General features: G+C 47.9%; 1 protein-coding gene across 1 annotated transcript in view; it reads left to right on the top strand.

Moving 5' to 3' along the window:
- Positions 1-19,104, top strand: part of DPH6 (diphthamine biosynthesis 6) — a 121,522-nt gene that overhangs the window by 70,991 nt on the left and 31,427 nt on the right. The window contains exons 8-12 of the mRNA XM_073577869.1: positions 949-1,036; positions 10,333-10,462; positions 10,761-10,877; positions 16,649-16,778; positions 18,774-18,951. Coding sequence (XP_073433970.1) covers positions 949-1,036; positions 10,333-10,462; positions 10,761-10,877; positions 16,649-16,778; positions 18,774-18,951 — 643 coding nt within the window. The remainder of the gene's footprint in view (positions 1-948; positions 1,037-10,332; positions 10,463-10,760; positions 10,878-16,648; positions 16,779-18,773; positions 18,952-19,104) is intronic.

The raw sequence follows: 19,104 nt of genomic DNA, 5'->3' as shown, positions 1-19,104 counted from the left end.
CATGATAGAATGATTCAGCTTTATTCGCATAGACTTGTCACTGGCGTGTGATAAGCTCCATCTCCGATCTAACCACAATCACCGCTGACTGCATGCTAACGATTCTCCATCTTTCATTTTGCACTTCTGATGGGTAATGATTTGGAATGACCCTTCTTTTTGTTTTGTGTCATTATTAATGCCATATTGTAACTGATGCCGCAGTAATTGCCCAGTTATTGGGCGGCACTGCGGTTACCATAGGTTCTTTCAAGGTTTTTCCAATACAAGATGGAGCAGAAATTCCTCCTTTTTTTTTAGGAGAAAAGGGCAACACTTAAGAACTTGGTAATTTGCTGAGCTCTTCACATGGGTCTCCGGCTAATTATAGACAGTTATTCGTGAATTCTCCATCCTTCCCCTGCCGGTAATTGTAGCCGCACTATTAACAAGCTCCCATCATAGCTGCAGGCGACAGCGCCGTGAAGTCGTCTTCTGCTCGCAGTCCTATGTTGGAATGCCCGGCCATTGCTCACTTGGATATATGCTTTACCCGGAGATTTCCAGCATGCGAGTGATTCCTACCATAGATGAGAAAAGAAAGATTTTTCAGTATTTCGTCCTTGAGTCAACTGCTCCAATTATGTTTTTTATGCCACAAAAATTGTATTCCATAAAAAGATTTTTTTATTATTGAACGTGCCTGTCCACCTCTTTTTTGGATCTTTTTTATGCATTTATTGTTACTCCTATGTAAAAAGCATGTTAATATAGCAGGGGGCTCCAGGCATAGGATTTTGCTTCCTTCACTTGCTCTTATTTAGTAAAGTTTTGGTTAATATCAGAAAATATTGTCAATGAGTGTGAAATTGTGGGCAGTGCCTCTGATTGTCGCATTACTGCTCTGCATGTGCTGTGCCGCTGCTGCTGTCTCCACTCGTGGATGTGACCCCACTGTCTCTTCTGCAGCGATTCCTCAGAGGTGGTGATGCACTCTAATGATGCCTTTGCCCCTGTGGCTTATCTCCGAGTGTCCAAGCTTCATTTGGAGGGTAAGGTGAGTAACACGCGGCAGCAACCGCTTCTTGGAATTCTCCTATATCTCTGCGCTCTTATTCCACTATTGTAGTTCCGCAAACATTCCCGTTACCTTTTATTTATTTCTTTTTCATAAAGAAACACTCATTGGGCCTCATTCACACTTCCATTTGTTTTATTTTTTTATTTTGTGCATATGAGAAATAAGCAGAACATTTTTCACCAGTGACCTGGATCCAGTTTTCATCCATCTTTGGTCTATGTTCGGATAGTTTTTATTACCAGACCATTTAATTTGTAAGGGTGAGTATTATCTGTGACTCCGATCAGAAACAGATATATCTGCATTTTTTTCTTTTTTTGAAGACTCTTGGTCTGCAAAAAATATAAGCAGCCACATAAATTATAAGGGCGTGTGCACACGACATGTTTTAGACATTCGTGTATTCGCCAAATTTAACAGAAAGAAGACAATTCAGGATGTCTTTTGTCCCAAAGTGTCTTTCTTAGGGTCTTTGTGATAAATTCCTCTGTATTTTTTGCGCATTCTTTGCCCATGTTTTTTTTTTTTCAATTTTTGATAGAAAGTAGTGACTTGCTTCCAAGCAGAAGCCACTTAAAGAATGGTCTGCTCACTTATTTTAACCGCTTAACATTTTTAGAAATCTGAAGTTGTTAAAAGATAGTCAAAAGCCTGAACATAGCAAGTAGTTTTTACATTGCGGTGCATTTGTTATTTTTTTTTATTGTTTATTAAGCACTTTTTCAGGTGGGTTATGGGTCACCCCTGATGAAGCCCATTGTGTGAAGCGCACGTCTCTTTTACTGTTTCTTTACATTGAATGGATTCCTTGTATTGTATTTTATCATGTTTTTGTAAATTTTCACAGTCATAGATTTTTGTATTAATGTATGGTTGCAGTCTTGCTTTCTTTGGTCCCTCCACTCCCACTCTTGTTCTCTGCTGAACAAGACAGAGAGTGGAGGGACCCACATTTGTCATGCACCTTGCACTTTACTACCATTAAGCTCTAGACAAGTTAGTCCACTGAGGAGTCACTTGGACGAAACGCATTGGGACACCAAGAAGGGCAAGTGCATGGCCTTCTATACAAGGGATACTTGTGTACTGCCCTTGTTAGGGCAGGAGTTTAGGGGTACAGATAAGAGTGAGCCACTAAAGGGACCTGTAGGGCAAATCGTCATTCCTTGAATTTATGCCTCTATGAACCGCATTAGGTACACAGCAGCCTACCTCAAGGACTTCAGATCGGGTGAGAGAATTCCTTTTCTCTATCACTTCATTGGGGGACTCAGAGACCATGGGTGTATGCTGCTGCCACTAGGAGGCTGACACTATGCACAAAAAAAGGTTAGCTCCTCCTCCGCAGTCTACACCCCACCGACCGGCACTAATTTCTTCAGTTTAGCTTAGTGTCAGTAGGAGGTGGACACAGGTCTTTCATTAGACCCATATCTACCTCAGTGTGTGTCGTTTCCTTTTCAGGTTTTCCAGGAGGGATACAGAGTGAATAGTCACATCTGTAGTCCCACAAAGAGACTGTGAGTACGGCGTGTACTGCCACCCCGTATCCTCACAGCTCACCGATGCAGGACCAACAGCCTTCTCAGGCGGCCGCCAACAGGTACGTGTCAGCGATCCAGATGGTCCTCGTCTCCCGTCTCCCACCCACTCACCTACGAGATTCTGTCGGTTTGGATGAGGCGCAGACATACTTCTATCCAGGACAAGCAGGAGGTTCTGGTACCTTTATTCCTGACAGGTTAGGATCCTCCTCGGGCAGCGCCTTCCGCTGTTTCAGGGATTCTTTAGGAGCGGTTGCTGCGGCAGTGCTGCGGGCCTCCACCTCCAGGCAGCCGCCGCTTTTGCCCCACAGCCCGCTTTCTTCTCCCTGGGCCATGTTTCTGTCAGCAGCGTTCGTGCTGCGTCACCTCCGCGCCGCCCCGCAGTGACAGGCAGCCGCCGCATTTAATTTAGGCCCCGGCTTCATTTTAGGCCTACTCCAGCGCCGCGGCCATGCCCCCGGCCGTCATTCTCAGGCGGGCTTCCTTCCTGCTCGTTCTAGGCCCATCCACCGCCTCTCCTCCTGCTCCTAAGCGCCCGAAGGCGGCGCTCAGCCCTCATTTTCCAGCGGGCAGTATCTTGTTCAGCGCGGCGGTTTGCTCCGTCCATCATCCTCTCAGGAAAAGCGCACTTCCTTCTCTTACTCCTCCGGCGGCCGCCATTTTCCCCGCCTGTCAGCCGGACACTGCTGTCTGCTGCTGCCCCGCAAATCCAGACGAGCTGTGCAGCATCTCTTACTGGGGTTATCCACAGGACAACGGACCGTGAGTAGCTCTGCTTCTGCAGACTGACACCCTCCTCCCTGTCCCCCAACCTTCCGGCACTCCTTCAGAAACTGTCTCTCATTATGTCTACCTCTAAGCCTGATCATGCTCGCCCCCCTGCTACCACGGGCACTTTAGTCAAGTTCTTTGCATGTTCCTCTTGCAAACGCAAACTTCCCTCAGGTCAGTGCACTCCCCTCTGCCTCAACTGCAGCAACCCCATTCAATCCGCCGCCCAGGATCCCCCTATGGCTACGCGTGAGAGTGAATCCCCTATTCCTGGCTGGGCTTCTTCTCTATCTCAATCAGTGGCGGATCTTACTAAGGTGTCTCAGTCCCTAGTGGCCATTCTTGATAAGTTGCCCCTGGACACTTCTGCAGTATTCAACAGGGTACAAGGCGCTCCATCTGAGCCAGCCAGCATGAGCCGCAAAAGACCCAGGCATGATCTCCGGCCGGAATCCTCGCCTCGCTCCATCCCACCACATAGTCCTTCCCAGCAGTCTCCTTCCCGGGCCTCTTCACCTGAGTCATGCGAAGCGTTCTCGGATGCGCCATCCGAAGAGATTTTAGAGCTGGATTCGGACCATGACGCGGACATGAAGGTTACAGTACAGAACCTCATTGCAGTGATTAACCACACCTTCGAAATCACAGACTCCCCTGCGAAACCCTCAGATCAGGAGGTTTCGTTCAGATGCGCAGAAACACCTTCCAGAGTCTTCGCTTCGCACTCCGAGTTTGGCAAGCTCCTTACCAGGGAGAGAGAAAATCCGACCAGGCGCTTTCAAAGAGGGAAGCGCCTCGGCGTGCTGTATCCATTTTCCCAGGAGCTCACCGACAACTGGTCAGCTTCCCCCTCTGTTGACGCTCCCGTGTCCAGACTTTCTAACAACACGGTCCTCCCGATTTCAGGTGTGCCGTCTCTTAAAGATTCTAATGACTGGATCATAGAATCTCTAGCAAAGTCAGCATTCGAAGCGGCTGCGACGGTGCTAAGTCCAGCCTTCACTTCCACTTGGGTAGCGAAGGCCATAGCTACTTGGGTGGATGATCTCCGCCAGGGCATTCTGGATAAAGCCCAACCAGAGCGATTGGCCGAGCTAGCCAACCAGATCTCCCATGCAGGGGATTATCTGGTCTCGGCCTCCTTCAATGCCGCGTCTTGCGCAGCTCAAGCGTCCAGCAACGTGGTTGCAATCCGGCGTACAATTTGGCTCAAGGCTTGGGAGGCGGATTTGTCCTCCAAAAAGTCCCTTACCAATCTGCCTTTTCAGGGAGCGCGTCTTTTCTGATCCCAGCTGGACCAGATTATTAAAGACGTCTCTGGAGGCACTAGCTCTCTTCTCCCCCAGTCCAAGCCTCGTAGGCCTCCTTCAAGGCGGCAGTTTTGGCCCTTTCGGCCCTTTTCCAACCAACAAAGGCCGCAAGCCCGTCAGGATAGGAAGAAGGTTTCCTTTCGACCCAACACCTCCTGGCGATATCACTCCTCCCAGGGCAGATCATCCAGGTCCAAACTGGACGGTCCACTTCAGCATGACTATCATCGAAGCCCCGAGGCACCTCCCCAACTGGGCTGTCGACTCCTTTTCTTCACAGACGTCTGGCTTGCCTCAGTGGCAGATGCTTGGGTCAGGGAGGTTGTATCCTCAGGATACAAGATACAGGTCGTTTCTCGGCCCCGGGATCGTTTCTTCTTGTCCCGACCTCCAAAAGACCCTGCCTTAGTTCCAGGTTTCTTTGCATCCATCGACTCTCTCCTCAGTTTCGGGGTGATTGTGCCCATTCCCGAATCAGAACGATTCACAGGGTTTTATTCAAACCTGTTTGTAGTGTCGAAAAAAGACGGTGCAGTTCGGCCCATCTTGGACCTCAAGTTACTGAACAAGAGAGTCCGCCTACGACATTTCAGGATGGAGTCTCTTCATTCAGTAATCGCTTCCATGGAGGCGCAGGAATTCATGTGCTCAATAGACATTCAAGATGCTTATCTGCATGTTCCCATCTTTCCCGGGCATCAGAAATTCCTGCGTTTTGCGATTCACCAGGACCACTACCAGTTTGTTGCCCTGCCATTCGGTCTCGCCACCACGCCCAGAGTATTTACAAAGATCTTGGCGGCGTTGTTGGCCTTGTTGAGAATCAGAGGTCTTGTCCTCTTTCCCTACCTCGACGACATTCTAATCAAAGTTCTGTCTTTTCACCAGACTCGCCAAAGTCTTACCATCGTCCTCGACTCCCTGTCCAGTTTCGGGTGGCTCGTCAACAAAAGGAAGTCCTGCCTGGTTCCGACACAACGTCTATTGTTTCTAGGCCTATTGTTCGACACCCGTCGATTGAGGGTTTTTCTCCAAGAAGAAAAGATAATCTCTCTGCAGCGAGATGTACAATCGCTGCAGAGCTCACGGCTTCCATCTCTCGGGGCAGCCATGAAAGCCCTGGGAAAGATTGTGGCAATGACCGTAGCGGTTCCCTTTGCCCAATTTCACTCCAGACCGCTTCGACAGGCCATCCTGTCTCGGTGGAACAGGTCTGTTCTTTCCCTGGAGCGTCCAATTCGCCTTTCATACAGGGTCAAGCAATCCCTCAATTAGTGGCTGACGTCACCTCTCATCTCTCTGGGCCGGTCATTCCTTCCAATTCACTGGCAGATTGTGACAACGGACGCCAGCCTCCTCAGCTGGGGGGCAGTGTTTCGCAATCAGACTGTTCAGGGTCGGTGGTCAACTCAAGAGACAGCTCTGCCTATCAACGTCCTCGAGATTCGGGCGATCTATCTGTCTCTCATTCACTGGGAAACGCTTCTCAAGGATCTGCCGATCCGGATTCAGACAGACAATGCCACAGCGGTGGCATATGTCAACCACTAAGGGGGGACACGGAGTTCCTCAGCTTTAGCGGAAGTGTCCAAAATTCTTCACTGGGCCGCCGATTTTCTCAGCCGCGAGGGTCTCGCGTCGGGAGAGTGGTCCTTACATCCGGACGTCTTTCATCAGCTTTGCCGTCGTTGGGGGACTCCGGACGTAGATCTGCTGGCGTCTCGCCTGAACAGGAAGGTCCCACAGTTCATATCCAGGGCCCGAGATCCTCTCGCAGTGGGCGCCGACGCTCTGACCATTCCCTGGTCTCAGTTCAAGCTCCCCTACCTGTTTCCTCCCCTTCCTCTTCTTCCCAAGCTGTTGAAGAAAATCAAAGCGGAAGGGGTTCCATTCATCCTCATCGCTCCAGATTGGCCTAGAAGGTCTTGGTTCACGGACATCGTCAACCTTCTCGCGGATGCCCCCTGGAAGCTTCCAGACAGGGCAGATCTGTTGTCTCAGGATCCGATTTGCCACCCCAATTCTCGGCCGCTCAATTTAGCGGTGTGGCGGTTGGGACCACGGTTCTGAATCGATCAGGTTTTTCGGATCAAGTTATTCACACCATGATCCGGGCAAGGAAGCTATTGTCTTCCAAGATTTATTACCGTACGTGGAAGGCCTATTTCTCTTGGTGCGAGGCCAATGACATTCCGCCTATGTCCTTTTCTCTCCCTTCTGTCCTGGCGTTCCTCCAGACAGGCCTTGACGTGGGCCTTGCCCTCAGCTCTTTGAAGGGTCAGGTCTCGGCGCTTTCCATTCTGTTCCAGAAGACGTTGGCCTCCCGTCCACAGGTCAGGACCTTTCTTCAGGGAGTGGCTCATGCGGCACCTCCGTACCGCGCGCCTGTGGATCCATGGGATCTTAATCTGGTTCTCGAGGTTTTACAGGATCCACCCTTTGAACCTCTCAGAGAAGTTCCCCTATCCTTTCTCTCCTGGAAAGTAGCCTTCCTTGTGGCCATCACCTCCATCCGGAGGAATTGGCGGCCCTTTCTTGTCGCCCCCCCCTTTCTTAGTGCTCCACCAGGATAAGGTGGTCCTGCGGCCCCTGCCTTCCTTCCTTCCTAAGGTGGTGTCCTCTTTCCATCTGAATGAGGACATTGTTCTCCAGTCCTTTTGTCCGGGTCCAACTCACCCTCTTGAGCGCTCCTTGAACAAGCTAGAACTGGTCAGGGCGATGAAGGTCTACCTGGCTAGGACGTCTCCCTTGCGGAAAACAGACTCTCTCTTCATCATTCCAGATGGTGCGCGGAAAGGTCAGCCGGCCTCCAAGGCTACTATTGCTTGCTGGATCAGATCGGCAATTTTGGAGGCCTACCGGGTCAAGCATCGAGTGGCCCCTCCTGGAATCAGAGCTCACTCTACCCGGACGGTGGGTGCCTCCTGGGCGGTGCGCCACAGAGCCTCCACGCTGCAGCTTTGCAAGGCTGCAACATGGTCTTCCATCCACATGTTTGCCAAATTTTACAGTGTCCACACCTATGCTTCGGCGGACGCCAGCCTAGGCAGAAGGATCTTGCAGGCAGCCGTGGTGAGTTCTCAGACCTAATGGAAGTTTGCTTCTCCCTCCCCAGGGACTGCTTTGGGACGTCCCATGGTCTCTGTGTCCCCCAATGAAGCGATAGAGAAAACAAGATTTTTGGGTTGCTTACCGTAAAATCTGTTTCTCAGAGCCTTCATTGGGGGACACAGCACCCTCCCATGTTCTGCAACTCCTGTTCTTATGTTGTTGGTTACTTACAGTTGAGTTGTCGGTTTTGTTACTTCTCCTACTACTTTCTCACTAACTGAAGAAATTAGTGCCGGTCGGTGGGGTGTATGCTGCGGAGGAGGAGCTAACCTTTTTTGTGCATAGTGTCAGCCTCCTAGTGGCAGCAGCATATACCCATGGTCTCTGTGTCCCCCAATGAAGGCTCCAAGAAGCAGATTTTACGGTAAGCAACCCAAAAATCTTGTTTTCATTGGTCTCTACTTGTTTATATTTGATCCTTGATTATTTTTACATACTGTATATACCCGAGTATATGCAGAGTTTTTCAGCACATTTTTTGTGCTGAAAACTGCCCCCCTTGGCTTATACTTGAGAGAGGTGTCCAGAAGATGGAGGGGAAGGGGCAGCTACGGAGCAGTGGGTCAGAGGAGGCAGGAGTCGGCTGCTGCGGCTAAAGTCTGTGCCTGCTGCTAAAGAGAAATGAATATTCAGAGGGCTGGCAGTGAATATTCTTTTCTCTGTAATAGTGTGATCTGTGTCAGCAGCAGCAGCCGACTCCTGCAGCTGCCAGGCGGTCATATTTGCCCGGTACTTAAGAGAAATGAGTATTCATGGGCGTGGAGAGAGGTAAATATTCATTTCTCTTAAGTAGCGGGTACAGGTGACCACCCGGCAGCTGACATTGTACATGCTACTTAATGGCAATGAATACTCACTGCCGTCCACGCACATAGTTCCAGCAGGGGGCAGCTGTTTTATACTTGCAAGCAGCACATGACGTCCCTGCCATGCGCTGCTTACAAGCATAAAGCAGCTACTGGCTCCGGATCAAGACACTGCGAGGGAGTGCAGGAATGTAAATATAATGTCTTTTTAATGTTTTTTGATGGGGCCATACATACCAGGATAAGGATGGGATCATGGATACAAGGATAAGGATGGGGCCATGCATACAATGATAGGGATGAGTAGCCATGTATACCAGGATAGGGATGAGGAGCTATTCATACCAGGATAGGGATGAGGAGACCATATATACCAGGATAGGGATGAGGAGCCATGCATAACAGGATGGGGATGAGTAGCCATGTATACCAGGATGGGGATGAGGAGACATGCATACTAGGATAGGGATGAGGAGCCATTCATACAAGGATAGGGATGAGGAGACACAATGCATACCAGGTTAGGGAAGAGTAGCCATGCGTACCAGGATGGTGATGAGGAACCATGCATACCAGGATAGGGATGAGGAGCTATTCATACCAGGATAGGGATGAGGAGACCATATATACCAGGATAGGGATGAGGAGCCATGCATAACAGGATAGGGATGAGTAGCCATGTATACCAGGATGGGGATGAGGAGACATGCATACTAGGATAGGGATGAGGAGCCATTCATACAAGGATAGGGATGAGGAGACACAATGCATACCAGGTTAGGGAAGAGTAGCCATGCGTACCAGGATGGTGATGAGGAACCATGCATACCAGGATAGGGATGAGGAGCCATTCGTACAAGGATAGGGTTGAGGAGCCATGCACACCAGAATAGGGATGAGGAGCCATGCATACCAGGATAGGGAAGAGTAGCCATGAATACCAAGATGGGGATGGGGGCCATGCATACTAGGATGGGGATGAGGTGACATGCATACCAGGATAGGGATGAGGAGGCCGTGCATAACCAGGATAGGAATGGGGAGGCTGTGCATACCAGGATAGGGATCAGGAGCCATGCAGACCAGGATAGGGATGAGGGGACAATGCATACCAGGCTTATAATCGAGTCAATAAGTTTTTCCCAGTTTTTTGTGGTAAAATAAGGCACCTCGGCTTATTCTTGGGTCGGCTTATACTGAAGTATATACAGTATATGCATAACATGACCAAGGATATTTCCTCTTGCTAATAGGGTGACCTTATTTTGACCACTATCATGTCTGTCTGACCCTGATCACCTCTAAGCGATTGGATTTGTTAGCATATTTATCCCATACACCTACTTTAAGGGATAGTTGAGATTGTCCTTTCACCGTGGCTCCCTTATTGCAGGGGTAGTCACATTGATTACTTTATTACTAATACCAGGGAGGATAGACGTGTATCTGGGTATCTGAATTTTCTTCCTTCCCTTTTTATCGTGGCACCTAATTTTATATTTTAGTGATACTATTAAAAGCTAAGTTTTATTTCTCACATTTTGCTGTTTCTTTATCTATTAGTGAGAATTGTGCACTGCTAGTGGGCAGCTATTCCCACCCCTTTGCTATATTACTGAAAGTACAGATACTCTTTTAGTGCCGTACTGCCAAGGCATACTGCCCAAAGGACACTTTTATACTGTGGATCCATAGAAGTGTATGTATGACAAATGACCTTCTCCTTGCAGGTTGGATGTCCGAAACTTGCAGCACAGCTATGTTCCTGTGATACGCTGAATCTTCTCCTGGATGAGACAGCAGTGCACGGAGATTTGGAAACACAACCCACGAGTTTCAGCCCCGAGTCATGGCCTACAGGTAGATATGGTAGATACAAAATTCCCTCTGTTGCTGCCTGCGGTGTGAAACCAAATTAATTTTCCTGGACCAGATGTAAACGTGAGTTCGTGGAGTTGTGCTTTCTTAGGCCAAAGCTACTGAAACTTTTCAGAGTCGCTACATTAGTCTACAAAGGGAAGAATAAAAGCCAAATTAATTGAAATGATTTTGCTTCTTTGGGCCACAGTGCTGCTGGCTGGTCTTCACGCCGCACACCCTAGCACTGCTGACGGGTCACATACATACAAAATAACAGTACATGTCTGCTTGTCTGTAGATGCTGTAATCCGGCAGTCATCCCTGTCACTGAGGGGATTCAGATGGATCAGTGACATAATCGGCAAGGGGCGTACTGTCCATGAAGCCGTTCTCACTACGCTCTCCTCTTTAAAAGGCAAGTATGTAGAGATGTAAATATGGCGATCAATTATACACTTAAATTAAAGGGAACCTGTCACCCCCCCCAGGGTGTTTTTAACTGAAAGAGCCACCTTCAGCAGCACTAAGACTGCATTCTGTGAAGGTGGCTCTTCTGTTTCTGACCCTCATTAACGACGAAATATTGACTTTTATAACTAGGTTCTCATACCTGGATTCAGTCACATAGGTATGGTGTGTCCCTCTGTTTATGCTGCCTCCCAGCTGTCCATCATTGCTGTGTAGCATCCCTGCCCCGCCTCCTCCTGTATTGCGTTGTTCCAAAAGTAAAGTTCTCAGGTTTGCGCAGTGCGCGCTGCCCGGGAACTGACATCAGGCTATCAAGCCTGCATGTTTTGGCATCCCCTGATCCCGCCCCGCAGTGTGTAATGAAGTATTCACTGCTGAGTTGCTGCTGTTCCTTCCACTTTCAAGTATTAATCACAGGTGATGGAAGAATATTTACAAGGGAAGAAATATCTTGTCCTTCCTTTTAAACCTGGTGGCTCCTATTACAGGACTGCTCAGGTATCAGTGAGTTCTTTACCGCCTGCCATTCTGTCACATGGTAGTAAAGGTAAATGGCATAGCAAGAGGCCGGATGTTATATACCGGTGGTGAGAGGCCGAATGTTGTACACTGGGGGTGTGGGGCCGGATGTTATACACTGGGCACGAGAGGCTAGATGTTATACACATGGTGCAATGGGGCTGAATGAGAAATATGAATTCAGTGATAAGATGTGTGACTCAATACTTTACTCCACATAGTGTATACAGTCATAGCCGAAATGAATGCACCCTTGAAATTGTTCCAAAAAATGAAGTGTTAATTCCAGAAAATTATTGCAATCACCCATGTTTTGTTACACACGTTTATCACATACAACCCCAAAAATGGTTTGGGCAAAATTGTTGGCACCTTTCCAAAATTGTGGGTAAACAACTTTGTTTCAAACATGTGATGCTCGTACACACTCACCTGTGGCAAGTAACAGGTGTGGGATATATGAAAATCACACCTGAAATCAGATAAAAGGGGAGAAGTTGACTCCGTCTTAGCATGGAGAACAGAAAGAGGAGAAGAGAACTGTCTGAGGACTTGAGAACCAAAAATTGTTGAAAAATATCAACAATCTCCAGAGATGTTGATGTTCCTTTGTCCATGGTACGCAATATAATCAAGAAGTTTACAACCCATAGCACTGTACCTAATCTCCCTGGACGTGGATGACAGAGTAAAATTGATGAAAGGTTGCAATACAGGATAGTTCAGGTAGTGAATAAGCAGCCCCAATCAAATTCCAAAGAAATTCATGCTGTCCTGCAGTCTCAGGGTGCATCAGTGTCCTTGCAAACTACGTTGACATTTGAATGAAACAAAGCACTATGGCAGGAGACCCAGAAGGAACTCACTGCTGACACAAACACAGAAAAAAGCTAGACTTCAGTTTACCCAAAGCCAAAATCCTTCTGACCAAAAATCGTCTTGTGGACAGATTCGACCAAGAAAGATCTTTTTGGTAAAGCTCATCATTCTACTGTTTACCGAAAGGGGAATGAGGCATACAAATTTTAGGAACACAATTTTAGAAATACTTCATTCTCTGGAACAGTTTCAAGGGTGCCAACACTTTCGGTCATGACTGTATGACAAGATGCAGATTGTTAGGGAAGGGGTTTCTTTTTAATAAGGGGTTATGGTGGGGAGACACCCGGTAGTCTATCACCACTTGGTGCTGTACCCTAGTGTCTGTGGAGGCTGGATGTGATTGTTATCTGGTAATCCGGGTGTGTGCTGCTGTGAGAACGCTAAACACAATGACAACATTCTGCACTTTCGGGGGATTAATGTTTTGGCTGTGGCACCATTCATGGCCTGCATAGGTGTAACGGTGACTCATGACAGACGTGTGTTCTCACTGTGGCGGCTGCAGGGTTTTCATTGTGTAATGGCCGTGAGTCACGCTGTGTCTGTGAGGTGAGGTAACTTTTCGGAGCGACGCTGTTATTCTTGTCATTCTTCAGGTTCAACTTTTATTATCTTGTTTGTGTTGTTTCTGAGCATGAAAACTCCTGCGCTGTGTTACCTGTCATGACCCATTATACCCACACATATGGGGTCCTGGCACACATGGCTAATGGAGCTGTAGAAAAAGAAGTCCAGACACTCAGGACACCCCACAAATAAGGGGACATCAAGGTGGGATATGTTGTAGAGTGCCGGCCTTTCTATATACTGTAGGAGCCCCTTTATTCTATGTTCCGAGAGCAAAGAAATGCCCAAATATCTCACAATGAAGGCTGCATATCCCCCCCCATACACAGCCCAGGGGTATTACCATCTTGGATATTATGGGATATCTACAAAATATACCAAAAATGTCTGATGTGTGGGAGTCAGAAGTGGGTTCCTTGTTCAGCCTAGTATGGTGGTCATTTAGGAATGACGTTATATATGCAGGGAGGGGATCAGGCATCGTTAGGGATAAAGCTTACAGTGGTTCTGTACCAGCCGCGTCAGGGGTCCTCATTCCTCATCTAGTGCTGCACTGCGGTGTTTGGTGCTGCAGGGTAGGAATGTTGTGCTGCACTGCGGTGTTTGGTGCTGCAGGGGAGGAATGTTGTGCTGCACTGCGGTGTTGGTGCTGCTGGGAGGGATGTTGTGCTGCACTGCGGTGTTGGTGCTGCTGGGAGGGATGTTGTGCTGCAGTGTTTGGTGCTGCTGGGGGGATGTCGTACTGCACTGCAGTGTTTGGCCCTGCAAGGGAGGTATGTTGCACTGCGGTGTTTAGTGCTGGAGGGGAGGTATGTTGCACTGCAGTGTTTAGTGTTGCATGGGAGGAATGCTGTGCTGCAGGGGAGGTATGTTGCACTGCGGTGTTTGGTGCTGCTGGGGAGGAATGTTGTGCTGCGCTGCGGTGTTTGGTGCTGCTGGGAGAGATATTGTGTTGCACTGCGGTGTTTAGTGCTGCTGGGAGAGATATTGTGCTGCACTACGGTGCTTATTACTGCAGGGGACGAATGTTGTGCTGCGGTGTTTGGTGCTGCAAGGGAGGGATGTTGTGCTACACTGCAGTGTTTGATGCTGTGGAGGAGTGTTGTGCTACACTGCAGTGTTTGATGCTGTGGAGGAATGTTGTACTGTACTGCACTGCAGTGTTTGATGCTGTGGAGGAGTGTTGTGCTGCACTGCGGTGTTTGATGCTGTGGAGGAGTGTTGTGCTGCACTGCGGTGTTTGATGCTGTGGAGGAATATTGTACTGTACTGCACTGCAGTGTTTGATGCTGTGGAGGAGTGTTATGCTGCACTGCAGTGTTTGATGCTGTGGAGGAGTGTTGTGCTGCACTGCGGTGTTTGATGCTGTGGAGGAATCTTGTACTGCACTGCAGTGTTTGATGCTGTGGAGGAGTGTTGTGCTGCACTGCAGTGTTTGATGCTGTGGAGGAGTGTTGTGCTGCACTGCAGTGTTTGATGCTGTGGAGGAGTGTTGTGCTGCACTGCGGTGTTTGATGCTGTGGAGGAATGTTGTACTGTACTGCACTGCAGTGTTTGATGCTGTGGAGGAGTGTTGTGCTGCACTGCAGTGTTTGATGCTGTGGAGGAGTGTTGTGCTGCACTGCAGTGTTTGATGCTGTGGAGGAGTGTTGTGCTGCACTGCGGTGTTTGATGCTGTGGAGGAGTATTGTGCTGCACTGCGGTGTTTGATGCTGTGGAGGAATGTTGTACTGTGCTGCACTGCAGTGTTTGATGCTGTGGAGGAGTGTTGTGCTGCACTGCGGTGTTTGATGCTGTGGAGGAGTGTTGTGCTGCACTGCGGTGTTTGATGCTGTGGAGGAATATTGTACTGTACTGCACTGCAGTGTTTGATGCTGTGGAGGAGTGTTGTGCTGCACTGCAGTGTTTGATGCTGTGGAGGAGTGTTGTGCTGCACTGCGGTGTTTGATGCTGTGGAGGAATGTTGTACTGCACTGCAGTGTTTGATGCTGTGGAGGAGTGTTGTGCTGCACTGCAGTGTTTGATGCTGTGGAGGAATGTTGTACTGTACTGCACTGCAGTGTTTGATGCTGTGGAGGAGTGTTGTGCTGCACTGCATTGTTTGATGCTGTGGAGGAGTGTTGTGCTGCACTGCAGTGTTTGATGCTGTGGAGGAGTGTTGAGCTGCACTGTGGTGTTTGATGCGTGGAGGAGTGTTGTGCTGCACTGCGGTGTTTGATGCTGTGGAGGAGTGTTCTGCTGCACTGCGGTGTTTGATGCTGTGGAGGAGTGTTGTGCTGCACTGCGGTGTTTGATGCTGTGAAGGAATGTTGTACTGTGCTGCACTGCAGTGTTTGATGCTGTGGAGGAGTGTTGTGCTGCACTGCGGTGTTTGATGCTGTGGAAGAGTGTTGTGCTGCACTGCGGTGTTTGATGCTGTGGAGGAATATTGTACTGTACTGCACTGCAGTATTTGATGCTGTGGAGGAGTGTTGTGCTGCACTGCGGTGTTTGATGCTGTGGAGGAGTGTTCTGCACTGCGGTGTTTGATGCTGTGGAGGAATATTGTACTGTACTGCACTGCAGTATTTGATGCTGTGGAGGAGTGTTGTGCTGCACTGCAGTGTTTGATGCTGTGGAGGAGTGTTGTGCTGCACTGCGGTGTTTGATGCTGTGGAAGAATGTTGTACTGCACTGCAGTGTTTGATGCTGTGGAGGAGTGTTGTGCTGCACTGCAGTGTTTGATGCTGTGGAGGAATGTTGTACTGTACTGCACTGCAGTGTTTGATGCTGTGGAGGAGTGTTGTGCTGCACTGCAGTGTTTGATGCTGTGGAGGAGTGTTGTGCTGCACTGTGGTGTTTGATGCTGTGGAAGAATGTTGTACTGCACTGCAGTGTTTGATGCTGTGGAGGAGTGTTGTGCTGCACTGCAGTGTTTGATGCTGTGGAGGAATGTTGTACTGTACTGCACTGCAGTGTTTGATGCTGTGGAGGAGTGTTGTGCTGCACTGCAGTGTTTGATGCTGTGGAGGAGTGTTGTGCTGCACTGTGGTGTTTGATGCTGTGGAGGAGTGTTGTGCTGCACTGCGGTGTTTGATGCTGTGGAGGAATGTTGTACTGTGCTGCACTGCAGTGTTTGATGCGGTGGAGGAGTGTTGTGCTGCACTGCAGTGTATGATGCTGTGGGGGAGTGTTCTGCGCTGCGGTGTTTGATGCTGTGGAGGAGTGTTGTGCTGCACTGCGGTATTTGATGATGCAGGGGAGGAATGCTGTGCTGCACTGCGGTGTTTGATGCTGTGGAGGAATGTTGTGCTGCACTGCGGTGTTTGATGATACTGTGGAGGAATGCTGTGCTGCACTGCGATGTTTAGTGTTGCAGGAGAGAAATGTGCTGCACTGTGGTGTTTGGTGTTGCAGGGGAGGAATGCTGTGCTGCACTGCGGTGTTTGGTGCTGAGGTGTCTTGCAGAATCCATTATTAGGTGCATACCAGTTAGAGACTGGAGTAGCACGTCTGCTATACAAATTACTGGCACTTTGATGAAACAGACGGGCGGTCTTGGTCCCAACTCCTTGTTAGCTTTGCCCATTTCTCCAGAACTTATTTAAACTGAAAGGAAACGTCAAGTCGCAAAATGTTTGGGAAATGATGGTTTCTTGTGACGGCCTTTGACTGTGCGTGAGGCCAGTGCAATGGCTGCAGGGAGGCAATGACTGAGATACTGATCACGGATCAAGTATTGACTAAATGTACATTTGCTCTTTGTCACAGCACAAGCCCATGAGATTGGTCTTCAGATGAGCGACGCCACGCTGGTTCACGTCTATGTCCAAAACATGGATGACTTTGCTTCTATCAATGCTGAATATGCAGCACTCTTCCCTACAGCTCCCCCTGCTCGGTAACTAATCCGTCTTTGCCTTTCAGCAATCAGAAGATGCCAGTTTAGCTACTGCAGCTGCTTTTGGCTTGTACTTCACTGGATGCAGCTATAAGTGAGAGACTTGTAACTTTTGTGTGCAGCTTCCCAGCCGATGACATCTCCTGAATGCCAACCTATTGCCAAAACTTCACTTAGCATGCCCACAATAACAACACATATATAACAACGCTGACGCTGAAAGCTGGGATACATGTGAATCTGCTAGTCACTGCATTCCACTTGTGTCTTCCATAAATCAATAGTACACGTGAAAATAAGAAAATTTGCAATATATCTCATTAGGAAAATCCACTTTGTTTTCTCCTCTTGGACTAATCATTCTCAAAATTCTCAATTCGGTGAACACAGATTTTCCCATTATTGAGACGGCAGTTGGTGCTCATAAAATTTGATGGAGAAGTATAACTGTCAGTTCAGGAGAACTGGAATGTCTGTGTTTGACTCTAGCTCCTCCCTCTCCATAGAACATTATGAGCACCAACTGTCATCTATCTAATCTGTCTTTACTGATTACAGATTTTACCCATGAATAGAGATTCCAGGAGGAAGTAAAAAAAAGCAATTTCCCTGATAAGATATATTACAAAAATGCTTATTTTCATGTGTATTACTGACAATTACAGTCTGAGCTGAGTAAAATAGGGCTGTGCCTTTTCTTAGGCCACATTCACATGACATTATTTAGTATTTTCGGTTAGAAAAAAACAGGAATAAATAAAACGGGGAAAAAACTATATTCCCCTATACATGGGAACATGCTCTAATGCTCTGGTCCTCTGTGATCTTTTGTTATGGGCAACTTCTTTTTTTTTTTCTCTCTATTTCACTAAATCTAACAAGAATTACTGAACTCGCAGGCCCCCGATTCATCGTTTGCAATTTTATTAAAAAAACTTGCTTTTGTTTTTTTGTCTTACGGTAGTCATTGCTATTTTTTCGCGCCAATTTCTTTAAAATGGCGCACGTGGTTGATGAATTTTGTACAAGAGGTAACATCGGTCTTTATTTTTGCCGTAACTTTTTTTTTTTTTTTTTTTTTTTTTAGACTTTTTAGCGTAAATAATAATAGCTAGGAGATATTTGCGCAATAAAATATTGCATGATTTTGAAAACTATCAAGTGGATGAACCGGGCGAAAATATCTGGAAAGACTAAAGATTGCCTACAATGGGGAATTAAAAAAATAAAAGGATCAAATGTATAAGTGGCTATGAAAAAGATGAATACGGCAGAAACAAAAACACAGATACAAAACGCACAACACTAGACAAAAACAAATCACGAGCAACCATGAATCGGCCAATTTGGAGCTTTGGAAACACTGAGCGTTTGCATTGCAAATAGTGAAGGCTTTAGCACAGATTGACATGATGTGGGGTTGTAATCTGCTGCGCCGGTCAGCTCTCTGCTTTGTATGCTATCCGCAGTTTCTGGTCACTCACCTGCAGTGCTGATACTATGGTAATACACAGCGGATTTTCTATCCGATGCGTATCTAACCCATCTGCACTTTCCCTAGCATTGTATGGCCTTTATACACAAGGCAGTAATCGGCAAACGAGCGTTCGTAAGTTTAAATGTGCCGGTAATTACCCGATAAACTAGCAAAATGCTTATTCTTTGGGTGATGATGATGTGCTGCCGATAATGTGTTCTGTATACAGGAACGGACCTTTTGTATTAGCAATGGTTTTGTGGCCGTCATTGCAGACCAGTAAATGAGCACCGAAAAATTTAAATATAGTTGATCGGCGCTAGTTACCGGTCTGAAATCAACCCCCCTCTATGGCGCAGCCCGCAATCAGCTCCCCATATCTCAGCTTCTTGGATCCCTTTGTTTTTCCTCTTATTGCAGAAGATGTCAGATCGCAGATATTTTTTTTTTTCTTACTCTTGATCCATTTTAACCATTCTTCCCATAACTGAATAGTTTATTCTTGTATGTCTTTGCAGAGTTTGTGTGCAATGCTGCCTACCCCAGGATACCCTCTTGAAGATGGATGTTCTCTTTTGGCAGCAGAGACCTGTCATTGACGGGGAAGACTGCCCCCCAGAGAAGATAGCCATGCATGTACAAAGCATTTCCCATTGGGCCCCTGCGAACATTGGCCCCTACAGCCAAGCCGTGCGGGTGAGCAGCACCGTGTATCCGAGACTCACGGCGAGGCATTACTATAAGCTTAGTGTCACTTAGCACCTTGATTAATCTCGTCCGTGCAGAGGTATTAATAATATTCACACACTGACAGCATCTGACATCCAGGAGGAAGGGGAACGGGCGGTC

Source organism: Dendrobates tinctorius, unplaced genomic scaffold (assembly GCF_039654945.1).
Source record: "Dendrobates tinctorius isolate UK_male_01 unplaced genomic scaffold, ASM3965494v1 ptg000057l, whole genome shotgun sequence".
Lineage (NCBI taxonomy): Eukaryota > Metazoa > Chordata > Amphibia > Anura > Dendrobatidae > Dendrobates > Dendrobates tinctorius.
The sequence above is the reverse complement of the archived record's forward strand: the minus strand, read 5'-3'. Positions and strand labels throughout refer to the sequence as shown.